The sequence below is a fragment of the Coturnix japonica genome, chromosome Z (genome assembly GCF_054131305.1).
Source record: "Coturnix japonica strain WE chromosome Z, WE-NBRP24, whole genome shotgun sequence".
Classification (NCBI taxonomy): Eukaryota; Metazoa; Chordata; class Aves; order Galliformes; family Phasianidae; genus Coturnix; species Coturnix japonica.
Genome location: NC_140702.1, coordinates 51,034,407 through 51,048,697, shown reverse-complemented (window position 1 = coordinate 51,048,697; position 14,291 = coordinate 51,034,407). Strand labels below are relative to the sequence as shown.

General features: G+C 38.4%; 1 protein-coding gene across 17 annotated transcripts in view; it reads left to right on the top strand.

Annotated features, from left to right (window-relative positions):
* Positions 1 to 1,438: 1,438 nt before the first annotated feature.
* The window catches only part of ANKRD31 (ankyrin repeat domain 31), a 43,781-nt gene continuing 30,928 nt past the window's right edge, over positions 1,439 to 14,291 (top strand). For 4 of the 17 annotated variants that reach the window (XM_015848804.3, XM_015848803.3, XM_015848809.3 and 1 more), the window contains exons 1-7: positions 1,439 to 1,549; positions 2,151 to 2,194; positions 3,815 to 3,879; positions 8,697 to 9,329; positions 10,524 to 10,795; positions 11,090 to 11,217; positions 13,142 to 13,312. In XM_015848804.3, the coding sequence (XP_015704290.2) occupies positions 1,452 to 1,549; positions 2,151 to 2,194; positions 3,815 to 3,879; positions 8,697 to 9,329; positions 10,524 to 10,795; positions 11,090 to 11,217; positions 13,142 to 13,312 (1,411 nt within the window). In that variant the 5' untranslated portion in view covers positions 1,439 to 1,451. Of the gene's footprint in view, positions 1,550 to 2,150; positions 2,195 to 3,814; positions 3,880 to 8,696; positions 9,330 to 10,523; positions 10,796 to 11,089; positions 11,218 to 13,141; positions 13,313 to 14,291 lie in introns of those variants that run through there. The other 13 variants (XM_085528155.1, XM_085528158.1, XM_085528153.1 and 10 more) reach the window with 8 other exon arrangements.

Sequence of the window (14,291 nt, the reverse complement as noted above, 5' to 3'; positions counted from 1 at the left end):
CGCTGAGTTGTTTCTTTCTATCAGTATATAATTGATGTGTGCATAGATGGTAACGTGTGGTGGGCCACAGGTTTCTGCTAAAATCTTCACCAAGGCATCAAGGGAAATGTTATAGGTATAGGTATTTGTATGTCCCTACCTGTATATCTTAGCCTGTTGAAAACGTACAGTATCCCTTTCAAAGTGAAGGCAAGTTTGGCTGTGTAGTGTTCTCAGTGGAAACAAAAAGCATATCCTTTGATGCCATCCATGTGTGAGATGTCCCTCAGATTTGAGTATTTAATTCTGCAATATTTTGTACAGTTAAGGCATTCGATTGCCTGTAATCAGTCATAAGCCACCACTGTCTGTTCAGCTTTTTCACCAGACACCAGAATTAAGCAAGGAGTATGAGTGATAATATCTCCTTTTCCCAAGTCTGTTACCACACTGTAGATTCCTGTAAAGGTGGCCAACATGGCCTTGAAAACCACTGAGGACCCATGGGCAAGCTGTTCTGGTGCCCTCTGATTCCTTCTAACATCTAAGCTAAATCTCTGATCTTATAGTTTAAAACTCTCCCTCCTTTTCCTATCACTATTAGACCATGTAAAATATCATTCCTCCTCACGCTTGTAAGCTCCCTTCAGTACTGGGAGGCTGTGATGTGGTCTCCAAAGAGCCTTCTCTTCTCCAAGCCTAACAACCCCAACTCTGTCAGTCTCTCTTCAGAGAAGTCCTGCGCCAACAGCTCCATATCCTGTACTGGAGACTCAAGATTTGGACACAGTTATCCAGGTAGGGCCTCATGAGGCAGAGTAGAGGAAGATAATCACCTTCCTCTCCCTGCTGTCCGCCCCTCTTTTTAGGTTTTGGTTTTCAGTCATGAGAGTGTCCACCTGTGTCTCTGGTTTCTTTCAGTTTCCCACTTCCAACAATTAACAGAACGTTGTGTGAAAACACCACACTGAGATGCAGTGCTGAGGCAGTGTTGAGATATTCTTCTGATGCCACAGGTGGTCAGAGGGCTATGTATGAAGGTGAACCTACAAATTCTGTGAAAATATTTTCAGCATTGAGACTGTAGGGATTTTTTTTTTTTCTCAAGAAGGCCTGCCCAATTATCTGTATTGCAAAGAGTTATAGGAGGGTCTTTAGCTTTCTTTCTTAAAATAAAATGTCTACTGGGGGCATTTCCCACAGGGTCTCTTCACCTACCAGGAGTCACAGACTTTTTTAACCCTATTTCCCAGCCATATTGTCCCTCCTCCCTTCCTCGCTGACAGAAGTGCCTGGAGATTACAGGCACATCACAGAAGAGAGCACGGCAATGAGAGGAGGACGCGCGTGCAAAGAAGAGAAGAGGCAGGGCCAGTGAGGAGAGAGGGTGAGGAGCAGCACCAGTGAGGAGTGAGGGGCGGGGACACTAGAGTAGACAAAAGGAGCGAAGTGAATAGGGTGGTGTTTTCGTAATGTCGGAGCCATGTGGTGGTGGTGTTTGCGACAGGAGTGGAGCCTGGGGCTCCGTGGTGAGAGGCGATGTGGACGAGGAGCTCAGCAGCCTGAGCTGGTAACGCTCCGTGCTGAGGCGAGGCCGCGGGGCCGGGTCGGGCGGCGGGAGCACGACAGGTCTTAAACTTGGTGGGCGTGTGGTTCCGGGCAGTTTTACCGTCCTCTTCCTCGCCCTTCAGTTGCACCCGCTGATCTTACGTACGTCGGTAACGTGCTAGTGTAGTCAGTGCAGGTGTGAGAGTCCTACTCGAAAAGGTACAAACAAAAAAGACGCCGGCGAACACGATCGCTGCTGTTGTTATTTCTCTGCAGTTTTTTAATGTTTTCAAGGTGCTTTCTTTCGAATTCTTTAAGGTATTGCGAATGGGACTGCCGAGCAGCTGCACTTGTGTTTCCCTCGAGCCCAGCTGCTGTGAGGTGTTCCCGGCGGTGCTGTGCCCCTGTGTGGGGCGTAGAGTGAGAGGGGACGGTAGGATGTACGGTCTGGGTTTCTTTAGGGGAGGCTGTGCCGCTCTTTCAGTCTATATTCATGCTGTCAGCACCCAAACAAAGGCAGCTGATAGGATTAGCCTCCACTGTTCCTTGAGTTTATAGAGGTGAACAGAAGATAATGCGGTGGTTTGACTTCTGTTGTGTTTTTTTTTTTTTCTTTTTTTAAGGTTACCTCTTATTAACGCCATGACTTTAACAACTGAAATAGGAGGTAAGACACGTTCTTTTTCTCAGTCTTTTTTCCAGGTTGCTCTCTGGATGGTAACACCATCTATAACACCAAAAATTAAATATTGGAATCATAGCATCATTATGGTTGAAATGCACCATTGAGATCATCTTCTCTAACCAATGCACCTATCACTTATACTGCCTGCTAAATCATGTCCCAAGACACTGAATCTGCCCTTTGCTTAAGCACTTCCAGGGACTCTACTGCTTCCCTGAGCAGCGTGTTCAGGTACCTCACCACTCTTTCTGCAAAGAAATTCTTCCCAGTATCCAACCTGAACACTCCCCTGGCGCAACTTGAGGCCATTCCCAATTGTTCAATCACTGTTAGAAGAGGGTGACACTCAGTGCACCACAGACTCCTTCCAAGTCATTGTAGAGTGATAAGGTCTCCTCTTAGTCTCCTCCAGATTGAATAATTCCAATTCCTTTAACCACTCCTCGTAAGACTTCACAGACCCATTACAGCTTCACTGTCCTTCTCTGGACATGCTCCAAGGCCTCAAAGTATTTTTCTGAGGGGCCCAAAGCTAGTATAGTAATCAAAGTGTGTTCAGAAGTATTCAAATTCTAAGTATTCAGATTCTAAGGCATTTGATACTGTTTCCCACGACATCCTTATAACAATGCTGAGGAAGTGTGGGATAGACGAGTGGACAGTGAGGTGGGTTGAGAACTGGCTGACTGGCAGAGTGCTGAGGGTCATTGTTGGTGGTACAGAGTCTGTCCGGAGATCTGTAACCAGTGGTGTCCCCCAGGGGTCTTGATGAGGGGATAGCGGCTGCTGTTGATGATCTCTAGAGGTCCCTTCCAACCCCTACGGTTCTATGATTCTGTAGTGATTAGGAGAGAGCCACATCAATTGGTCTTAATACTTTACAATCATCCAGATCTGCATTTGCTGGGGAGCACAGCCTATAGGGGGGATTTGGAGAACCTTTCCTGGCAGCTCGGACATCCTGTGTGATCCATCTGTAGGTGAGGTCTCCAAAGTTACTACAAGAGGATCCAACCATTATATTATTAAATAAACAAACCCATGTAATCTCAAGGGCAGAAACATCTGGTTTAATTCTCCGTGGTGGAGAGATGTGATCAGCTTGGTTGGTGTTTTTTGAGTTGTATGTCTGATTGCAACTCTATACGTTCCATTTGAAAATTCTCAGGTAATGTATACATGTTGACTGAAAATGAAGTTGCAAACATAAATTGAAATCAGCAGCTGCAGGATAGGATAAACTGGGCCACATGCAGCCTGTGGGTTAGGCATACCTGCCAAAGACATTAATTTTGAGAACTTTTTTAATATCAGTATTGTAGTTTTATAGCCTAAGGGTCTGAACTTGAAATTTCTCTAAATTATTTTTTTTTTCCCCGAGAGCTTTCCCTCTGTTTATTTAAGAAGTACAAATAATTTTGGTCAAATTGTTTTATTTCTGATCTTTCCCATGTTGTAGTTTCAAGATCTAGTTAGAGAGGTAAACCGTTTATGTTTATTCAGTATCAAACAATTTGATACATGTAGAAATGTGTGGAATGATAAGACAAAGTCATCTTTAATTATTTGCCTTTAATTTCTGTGCTTTTTTTGCCCCCCTAGGAGTTTTTTCTCCAGAAATCAACTGTATAGCTCCTGATCCTTCATATGAAAACCAGGTATATCAGGTATCTACAGAAGTGATACATTTCCTGCTATAAATATTTAGCTATTAATAATGAAATAATTGAACCTCCCATTCTTTTTGTGTGAAAGAGCCCAGTGGCTTGTCCTCTACTGTGTAGCACATTTTCTCCAGTAGTATCAAAGTCTGGTATCCGTGATATTTCATGAGGATACAACCTTTCAAGTTTTAGCAAGAAGGATAATGAAAAGTTGAAGACGTTGTGGAGCACAAACTTCTTATTACATTCTCTTCACATTCTGAAACATAAAAATCTGGGTTAACCATGTCTCATCATAAGATGTTCTATGATCCAGTATTGAGGTAATCTTTTCTTTGTAAAAGGAGATAATCTGAAATGCATAGCCTGTTTGCATGATGATGAGGTAGTCTAATCTGCATGTAATTCCCCAATCTTCTAATTGGCTTACTTTTTAATGAATTTGGGAAGGGTGGTAACCAGCTTACAAAATTTTGTTCTATTGAGCGATTAGCTTTTTACCTGTGTGTGACATCTTCATGTAATTAGAAACAAACAGGTTATTCAATGTGTAACAGAAATTCTTGTGAAATCTGAGACTCTTATATTGTGTTACGTTGTTTGAAAACATCCTTACATGCCTATCTTACAAGAAGAGTTTTTAAGAATTAAACTGTATACTAATGGACAGAAGCTATGTTGGGGGAAAAAAACCCAAATAACTGTGCTAAGTGCAACACTTTGCTCTAAACATAGATTCTTGTCTTGTATCAAGTACACTACTTGGCGTGGTGTCATCAGCAAACTTGATCCCACTGTCTATGTCATTAATAAAGATAATGAAGAGCACTGATCCCAGGATGGACCCCTGGGTGATACCACTTGTGACCATCCTCTTCCTGGCCAAAGAGCTGCTGATGACAACCTTCTGTCTACAACCATCCAGCTAATTCTTTATCTACCTAATAGTCCAGCCTCTCAGATTTAGTGGTAAAGATATGAGAAAGCTTTGAGGAACAGTTGTGGTCAGATATTGTTCATATTTTTTTTAACTTCATTTAGCCAGGTTATCCTTTCAAAGCAGCTCCACAGAGGATTGGATAAGACTGATATAGATAAACTGAATATAACCGGAGTGTTAGGAATGTAACTCAAAATTAATATTAATTATTTTAGTGATTACCTTTTTGCAAGCAGTTTTTGTTGTTGTTTTTGTCCTTAAAATAAGGAAAACTTTGGAGGAAAGAAGGACTTAACCCACATCTTTTGGAAGCTGTAACCCAAATTTCAATAATGTATTATGTGAAGCATCTAACCTGGGAGTATTCTGAGCAATGACTTATATCAATATGCAGTGGTCAAACATTACCTCCATTTCTCTTGTCCTTTTTCTTCCAGCACTTTTCAGTTATGGCTTTTGTGGTCAGAGAAGACTGAGCCAGTGGAGAAGTTCCTGAGCTTATTTATCTCTGTCTGGTACAGGGAGTGCTGGCTGCATTTCATGAAGAGATTCTTAGCATTTGCCAATGTATCATATGTCTTTTATTCTGTTGTATGCAACCTCTCCATGGTTTTCTCCTACTATTGGCCTTTTGAGGCATAAGAATATCTTTGTTCTTTTTGATTTTGTTTCAGTTCATCCCTGAGCAGGTCATTGCTTTCTGGTCCTTAGATACTTGACAAGGAGCCTCCAATTGAAATCACACATGTTGCTGTGTTTGTGGCAAAAAATAGCTGGTACAGCTGTTCCTATTACAGTGTCATGGCCATCATAAGAGTGTCTGCAGGCTGAAGACATTATCTGCAAGGTCATAGAGAAATTATTATCTTAGTGGGTAAATGGAATCCTTGCTGTCATCTGCAGGTTCTTAGGAAAGCTCCTGTTAACTTACACTAAAGCATCACTTTCAGCATTTCTTTCTGAAACCCCTACAACTAACCAATATCTTACCACAGTGGTGGGGGTTAGCAACATTCCCATTTTACAGAACTGAACAAAAAATGTCTGTGCCTCTGGAGAGCAGCCAGAGAGTACACCCAGAAGGTTTCCACAAATAATATTTTAGGAGCCTGTAGTAGGAAGACTGGAATTGGTTACTATGAATTGTACTTTTTGCTTATTGGCTGATGTTGGCATTGCCAAGGTACAGCAAGAAAAGATCTTGTGAGGAAACCTGTGGACACCACAAGCTTCAATTGATTTGAAGAAAGGGCATGATAGATAGCAGTGAGTGATTGGGAATGTTAATTTTTATCGGCTTCTGAAAATACAAGAGAAGCTCATTAATCAACATAGTCTCAACCATTCTGTGATTCTCTTTTTGCATCTCTTATGTACCATTATACTGCAATAATCTTCAGCTCACCATTCTCCCAAAAGAAAAAAAAAAGCTTTTCTCCCAAAAGCTGTGTTGATAATTCTGAAGCCTGAACTCTTTGTGGTGATTCTCTTGTGTGCATGTATTTTGCTAGGAGTCCAGTGCAACTTCACTGTCTGCTCTTCTGTGTTATTCAGTCCACTTCCATCTTCTGTAACATTTGCAAAACACAGTATCAATAATTTTTTAATTGTTCTCAAACATGTTTTTTTTGTTGGTTTTTTTTTTTTTTTTTTAAAAGTCCTTATCAAGATTCACAAAGAAGATACGAATGTACTGCCATCTGCTGGAAGTGATGTACCTCTTTCCAGCCTATTCATACAGTGTGTAGGGAGAATTAAAAATGTAGGGCTTGGCTAAGCCGTATTCTGAGGCTTAGCTATTTGGTGCAGTGAGTTTGTTAACCTTAGATGAGATCTCTACTTGACTTTGGTGTCCTTTTTCTTCCTGTGTGAGTTCCTGTTTTGGAGTATGGCCATGCTCCACTGTTAAGCAGTGTGTGTTTCCTGGGTGAGACTGGGGCAGTGACGTTCTGGATTGATGCTAGAAGGTCAGCAGTATTTGCCTAAATTAGGGACCACCTTGATCTGGAATATTACCAGATATAATGGAGGCATGAAGCAAGATTTGAACCAAGGCTTCTGAAGTACCGTGCTACTGCTTAGTAGAAGAGATTCACAGATGCTGGTATTCAAACTTTTTAAAAAAGCAATAAACTAATGCTGAGGACAGATACCTTTTCTCATTGTTATTCATATGTAGTATTTCTTTGTGAAATGAATTGCATCAAGCATAGCTCTTCTGGAAGAGGGTGGACCTGAAACTGCATCAACCACAATGTTGTTATCTTACTGTTGGCCTGCTGACTGAGGAGGAATCCTGCTCCTCCCTTGACTGAAAACACTGTCAGTTCAGACTGTATTCACCAGTCTGGGGTGCACAAAAGAAAATGACCTTATTTAAGAATCCTGCTAGTGCTTCAGTTCACTTGCCAGCTATCTCAGCCGTACTTTTTCTGTCTATTCCAGCAGACAGCTGTAGGTGTAGGAACTGTAGGCATTGAACTTTGAGTGTTTTTGCAGATAGGTGACAGGAGAGAGAAAATGCTGAAGTTACATTTGTCAAATTTAAATTGTAGTCCCACAGGATTTTGCTAACAGGTGAGCACTTGTATTTAGAATGGAGGAAGGTGTAGAACACTAGTCATATTTAAGTGATGGATGTCACTTGGTGTTTGGGTGTTCAGGATCTTAACATATTGGATATTTATGCCTGACTAATCTTTGTCCAGTAATACAGATGTCAGTTATACCTACCCTTCAGCTGGTGCATCAAATCTCATCTGTAGAAACTTAACAATATGTATATCTGCCATTTACACTACAGTTCTTCAAGCAAAGAAAAAACATAAAGTGTTTCTCTTTTCCCCAATTGCTTAAAGTCTGAAAAAAAAAAAGGAAAAGTAATCTAAAAATAAATGGCTACGTGAAATGTAGTCAGTACTCAAAAAGGAAAAATAAGCTGCATGAGTGCAGTGTAGGAAACAGCAGACTGGGGAAAAAAATCATCATGCATCTGCAATATCTTAGAAGCTGTACATGAGTTGACACAGTCAATTTTCTGCCCTTTCTATTTTATTATGTATGTGTTCTCCAAGTTCCATTACCATCTGTGTTGAAGCATGCTAGCAGTACACAATATTGCCTCTTGCTGGCAGCAAGAGCCTAAAAATGTACTGAGGTAAATTATCTTAAGCTTCAATATTTGTTAAGCAACACCACTGTTATAGACCCAGAAAGATATGTTTTAGGACTGCAGAAGCCATTGTAAATGGGGAAGAAAAAAACAACACCTATTTATTGGTACAAAAATGAAAGCAACTATATGTAGAGAATAAACACAGTATTTATTTTCTGAAAACAGTACTTGTTTTGTGGTTTTGTATTCAGTATGAAAACTCTCAAACCTGCAGCCTTCAGTGATACTTCTAAGACTTCAACCTGACACTTGTGAAGCACAAATGCTCCATGCTTCCATATGCAGATAAACACACAATCAAAACTTAAAGCATACAGTATTCTAATAAGCTTTTTAATATTCTATGTGAGTTTTCATTGTTTCTAGTGTCAGAAAATTGTAATGTCTTTCTTTTTAAGACTTTTAATGCCACCAGGTCATTCACAATGGCGTAGTGTCTTTGATTTTATTACAGTTTTAGTCTCCCTTATTCTGGTTTTCTCTGCTAAGGAAGTCAACAGGTGCGCTTTTGATACTGCGGCTTCTAAGTTTTATTAAGAAATAATATATACTCTAATGTAGGCTTACAGGTCTTAGAATTTCTGCAAAAACTATTAACAAATCATGTGTACCAATAACTTGTACAGTGAGTGTTAATTATATGTATTTTAGAAAGAGCTGTTACATTCCTTTTCATAAACATTTTTTTAATGTGTAAATTTACAGAAATTAAGTTATGAAGATCTCTCTCCAGAGGCAATCCTGTGTCCAGATACCTTTCTGGAGGAGATAGGGACACCACAAGATATATTTCAACATGTTTTAGAAGATTGCCAGAGACCCACTGTGGCTGTGGTTGACACAGATAACAGCATAAAGGAACAGTCCTCTAATAATGATGAAGATCTCTCGTTGTCAGACTTTGGGAAGATTCTCATAGAATCATGGTCACTCACTGAACAGAGCTTAGGGACTAGTGAACTTGAAATCAGTGACTGGTTGAGATCTCTTGGTGATTCTGGGAGTTCTACAGTGATAAACCCATTAGAGTATCCTGATTGTGACTTTTTTAGTGATGTACCAGCCGATAAGAACAGTGATGCTCTGCCAGTAGAGCTTGTGACTAATCTGAATTGTATGTCAGGATCTGTATTACAGCCTGACACACCTGTAGTGCCCAGCAGGAGACAACTTAACACCGAAGAAGAGCAGGCAAATTCAGAACATGAGATTACCAGGCAACTGTGGGATGACTGTGCACAGTTAACAAGCGTGCTTGAGCCTCAGCTTCCTGTGATTCAGGCGAACAAATCAAAAGCATTAGCGAGATCTAGCTTGCGGGGGACAACATATGAGCAGGTACATATATGGTTTAATCAGTATTTGAAAAGTTGTGCTTATAAGAAAATATTTTCTGAAGTAGTCAAATTATTTGGAGATAAACATCTTAATAGAAACAAAAACCTAGTATCAGTAATTTAAATGCTAAATATGCCTTCATTATTTTTGTTTTACAAGTACTGTACCTGTGCTGTTCTGTAGATATAATCAAGATAGCTTTTTTCTTTTTTTGTGTGTGTCCCAGTGAAGCAGTAACAAGTTTTCTCACATCACTTTGAAGGAATTCACATGCATGTGTGCAGAGGGTGTGCCCCAAGACCTTCAGTGTTAGCCAAGTGTATAATAATGTAATGAGTACCAGCTGTTTAGCAACTTAAATTGGTACTCAGCAACTTATCACACTCACTTGACTAAAACACAGAATAAGCTCAACTAACTCAAATGAAATTCCATATGATGACATATATTAGGGATGGGATTTCACTCACTTATTGTTAGAGATAAGCCTGTGGTGCAATGCAGTAATTTAGGTTCCACTTTGCACCATTTTGAATGAAATGAATCACTCTATAAGTATCTGGTCCTCTTCATCACTGCCAGGGGAAGTCAGGATTTCTAATGCCATCTAAATACTTGGATTACAGAAGACTGTAGGTAAATTAGGTAATTCCCTTCTGTAGTGGCTGTAGATCAGGATTAGTGTAGTTCAGAAACAGGATCTCAGCTGGTAGTTAATGAACCTACTCCAGTGAAACATATTTCCATATCTTACACACTTTTCTAGACAAGTTCAAGAGTGGGTTAAGATGATATAGCTTAGGATGTCGTGTGTAGTATATTATCTTTTCAGGGCAGCTTATGTTAGTAGGAAACTGCAATGAATCTGTTAAGTCATTTCACACATCCAGCTAAAGAACTTTTAGATAAAAACAACTTTTATTCCCTGTAATCCAGGCTAGATATATTCCTTATGTTGAGATATGAAGTATTCTGCTTCCCTTGGAACCACATAATGTGGCATATTGCTTTAGGAGTGTCTTTCCTATGAAAACTTCTGCCTCTACTATCTGTAGAATTTTAGTTACTAAGTAACTTTTCTGTTATCTTTAAGTACATAATTCATAGCATGATGTTCTTTAAGATATTATATCTAAAGTCCTTGTTTTAACTGCCTGCTTACCAGCTACTTGTAATACTTCTTTTTTGACACAGCTTGTGAGTGATCATCAGAAAGGGAAAAAAGTAATTCCAAATTATTGGAGTGCTGCCTATAATGGAAAGCAAACTGGGAAGGGAAGTTCACATTTAGCAGAGGCTGTTTTATGTGCAGAAACCACTAAAACAACATCAGGGAGAACAGTGGAGCTGAGGGAGACTTCGTCAGTAAGGTACAAAGGTATTGTTTCCAGTCATGAACAAATGCCAGAAGGACTGCAAAAACTACCTCATCATCGCACTAAGAGAAGTAAAGCTAAGTATTTTAGGTATGACAAAGGCATGTGTAATATTCCTAAAGTATGCTTCTTATTGATGTACTACACATACAGACTACATATTCTTCATTTTAATGACTTCAGATGATCCATAAGTAAGGTTTTCCCTTCTTTTTAAAGATAGGTAAATCAGTTTCCCTCCTGATTTTTCCTTTTATTCAGTACTAAATTGGCATGTATCCTTCCACAGTTAGAAACTGTCCAATATATGAATCTTTGTAAATCTACCAAAAAGACAGCTTCTTGTGGAGAATATTTTTGTTGATTCAAACAATCTCTTGACAGTAAAATTCAGAAATCTTCTTCTAAAAACAAGCAAGGTCCAGAAATCAACATGTCCCAAGAAGTGTTTCAGAATGAGGATGGAAAAGCTGACAAGAGAAGGAGGAGCAAAAAAGTCAGAGATAAAATGAGTAAGATAGCTGTCTGATAAGTATCAGAAATCACTTTTTCATTTGAACTACTGTACTGAACCAAATGTAATTCAGAGTCATGCCGGTATATTGTGACATGAATTCCTTTTAGAAAGATGGTAGAAACATTTATTCTAATAATAGATTATAAATAATTATAAATTCTTATAATTATCAGTTATAATTTTCTTTTTCAGAATGCATTTTATTATGCAACAGTATATGAAACATTTATGCTATATTCTATGAAAGAGAAGGAAATTGCTTTCTTACAGATTAAAAATGTAGATTCTAATTCAATAATCCAGTATTTTGTGTGCAACATCACTTTGAGGGCAGCGCAGTCCTTAAGAATTTTAGTGAGATTCAAATTTAGATGACTATCTGGTGATCTATTTAATGGCTGAGTTTCTACTCAAAGAATAAGCTGTTGTTTTTAGCACAATGTTTGCAGAAGGAATTGCACTGCCTATGGAGTTATTTTCATGTTACTCTAACAAATTCACTGCCCTTTTACATCAGATCTAGTTATCAGGAATCTGTGAGAAATCTTAGCTCAGTAATTCACTGAAAAAAAAAAAAAAGAAGCTTCACTGAAGTTATGGTTTGGTTCATTGGGCATTGGTTGGTTTGATACTAGGAAGGTGGTAGGGAAGGTAGGGCATAAGTAATAGGACTTCTTGAAGTAACGATATCTAATTAAATTTTGTTAAGTATAACATGAAACTGCACCTTTCTTTATGTTTGTCTGTCATGTAATCCCTCCTAAATTTCTTGTCTGATTTAAATGATCTTTGAATACTGTATTGGAATGCATTGTAAATGATAGTCTTGCAACACTGAACAGGTAGGATAGAAATAATCTCCATGTATTCACCTATTGGAAGGTGCTGGGTGAATCCATTCCTACTGGATTCTAAAGACCTATGCAGAGTCAAGTACTGAAGAGAGGTTAGGAACAACTTAGTCTGAGTTCACATTATACCATTATTCACTAAACCCTAGACACGTTAGATATTGTGACATACAGCCTTTAGAGAACTACGGCTTGCTTAACATTTCTGTTCTTAATACCTTTGGGACAGTGAACAGCATCTAGTATAGGTTGTAAAGAAAAGCAATGGAGATGCAGCCTCTACAAACCATGTTTTTTTTCACTAATAGATCAACTAATGGCCTGAACTACTAGAGAGTGATTTACTGCAGCCTATCCTCCTGTATTTTCCTTCTTTCTCTCTTCCCTCCCCATTTTTTAGGGATGCAGCAGCCAGAATGCTCATCTCTACCATGTGGTATGTGCTGCTAGTAAAAGGCAGTACAGCTCATCTGTGTATTAGAAACTTATTTCATCCAGTTTGAAAAGTACAGTGAATGCACAATGGAAGATAACATTTCTTTTGTAGAATAATGAACTAGTAATTAATAATAGTATCTTTTAGTTTTTTTACATTTAGGTTTCCGACTCGGAAGCAGAGATAATTTTCAGTTGGATAGCTAGTTATTTTGTTCCAGCGGTTTTCTTCGCAGCACAGTTGACTGAGCTGTTTATGAAGTAATTGAGAAACTTGAGGGAGCTAATTTTGTTCACTATTGTTCTGTAAATATTCCTTGGTTAGTTTTAACATGTAAATACTTACCAAAAAAGTGCTGATAAATTTGACTGTTAACAGATGTTACTGAGTTACAGACTATCTTTTGAACTAGCTGTTCATCTGTAATGAGTTGTAAACCAGCTCTATCAGCTGTTAGGAAAGAGTGCATTTTGCAAAAATGTCATTAAAAACACAAGAAGCCTAATATTCCTGCATGTTGAACTTAATTCAGAGTTTTGTTACGGTATTCACTGTGGCATCTTTTTTGAGTGGAGCTATAATTTAGCCTTTTCATTTTTAATTTTTTTTTTTTTTTTTTTTTTTTTTTTTAGGTCAAGAAGTCTATCATGGGAGTTTCACAAATTCTCAATACTGTGTTATGCTTTCAAGAATAAATAAGAGGAATGCATATGGTGAGACCTTACTACACAGAGCTGAAGATCTAAGTCACATACATACCCTAATAAAAGCTGGTGCAAATGTAGATGATAAGGATTATGCTGGTAAGTTGCAGCTGTATTAATGTGCTGTTTTCAAAATATGTAAGCACATAATGTGAGTACAATTTTCAAAATATGAGAGTACATAATATGAGTTTATGCAGTAAAAGACCATATCTGTGACTGGTCAGTAGACTGTTGTGTTTTTATTTATTAGTTTGCTAATTCTTCATGAAAAGACAAATAGACCTATGTATAAAAGTATATAAAAAAGAAATCCTACTGAAAAAACCAGCATTGAAAAGTTTAGAAAAAACTGTGGTTAAATTACTTTGCATTAATTCAGCGTTCTGTGCATTCTCACCACAGCATCGTCCCTTAATTATATAATCAACACAGTGTGTTTCACAGATATTTTATTCATTCCTGGGATGTGTCCATCTTGTGTGGCAGCTAAGATTTCACAGCTTACCTGTGGGAACAAAAAAAATACATTGTCCTGTGGCTAAAGGTGGATATCTTTTGGATAGAAGCACAACTGCACAAAATATGATTTAGGAAAATTCCTCGAAGGGATGGGAAGTTCATCTAGCCCAGCTGCTTTATTTTGTAGTGTAGAAGACATAATGGGAAAGGCACTGACAGACCCATGCTGTTTTGAAAAGCACTTCGATCTTACTCTTTTTGGATAATTGTTCTGATTGTTATATGATATCCCTATTCCCTGTCTATTCCCTTAAAACTCTCCACCAATCATTATCCATGTGTTACCTAAACTTTTTCATTCCTCCTCCACTTCACTAGTGTGCTTCAGAACCTTACGAAATACTTTAGGTTGATTTTTGTTTTTCATTTTTGTTTTTCTGGACATTAGTATGAAGAACATGAGAGAAATATTGTCTGTGGTGTCAGTTCGAATCATTATATGATTATTATATGATTTTCATTATAATGAAAACATACCTTGTTCTTAAAATAGCTTACACTTTGTGTTCAGGAAGAAGTTATAGAAGTGTAGGAGGAAGAATTTCTCTTTTTTATT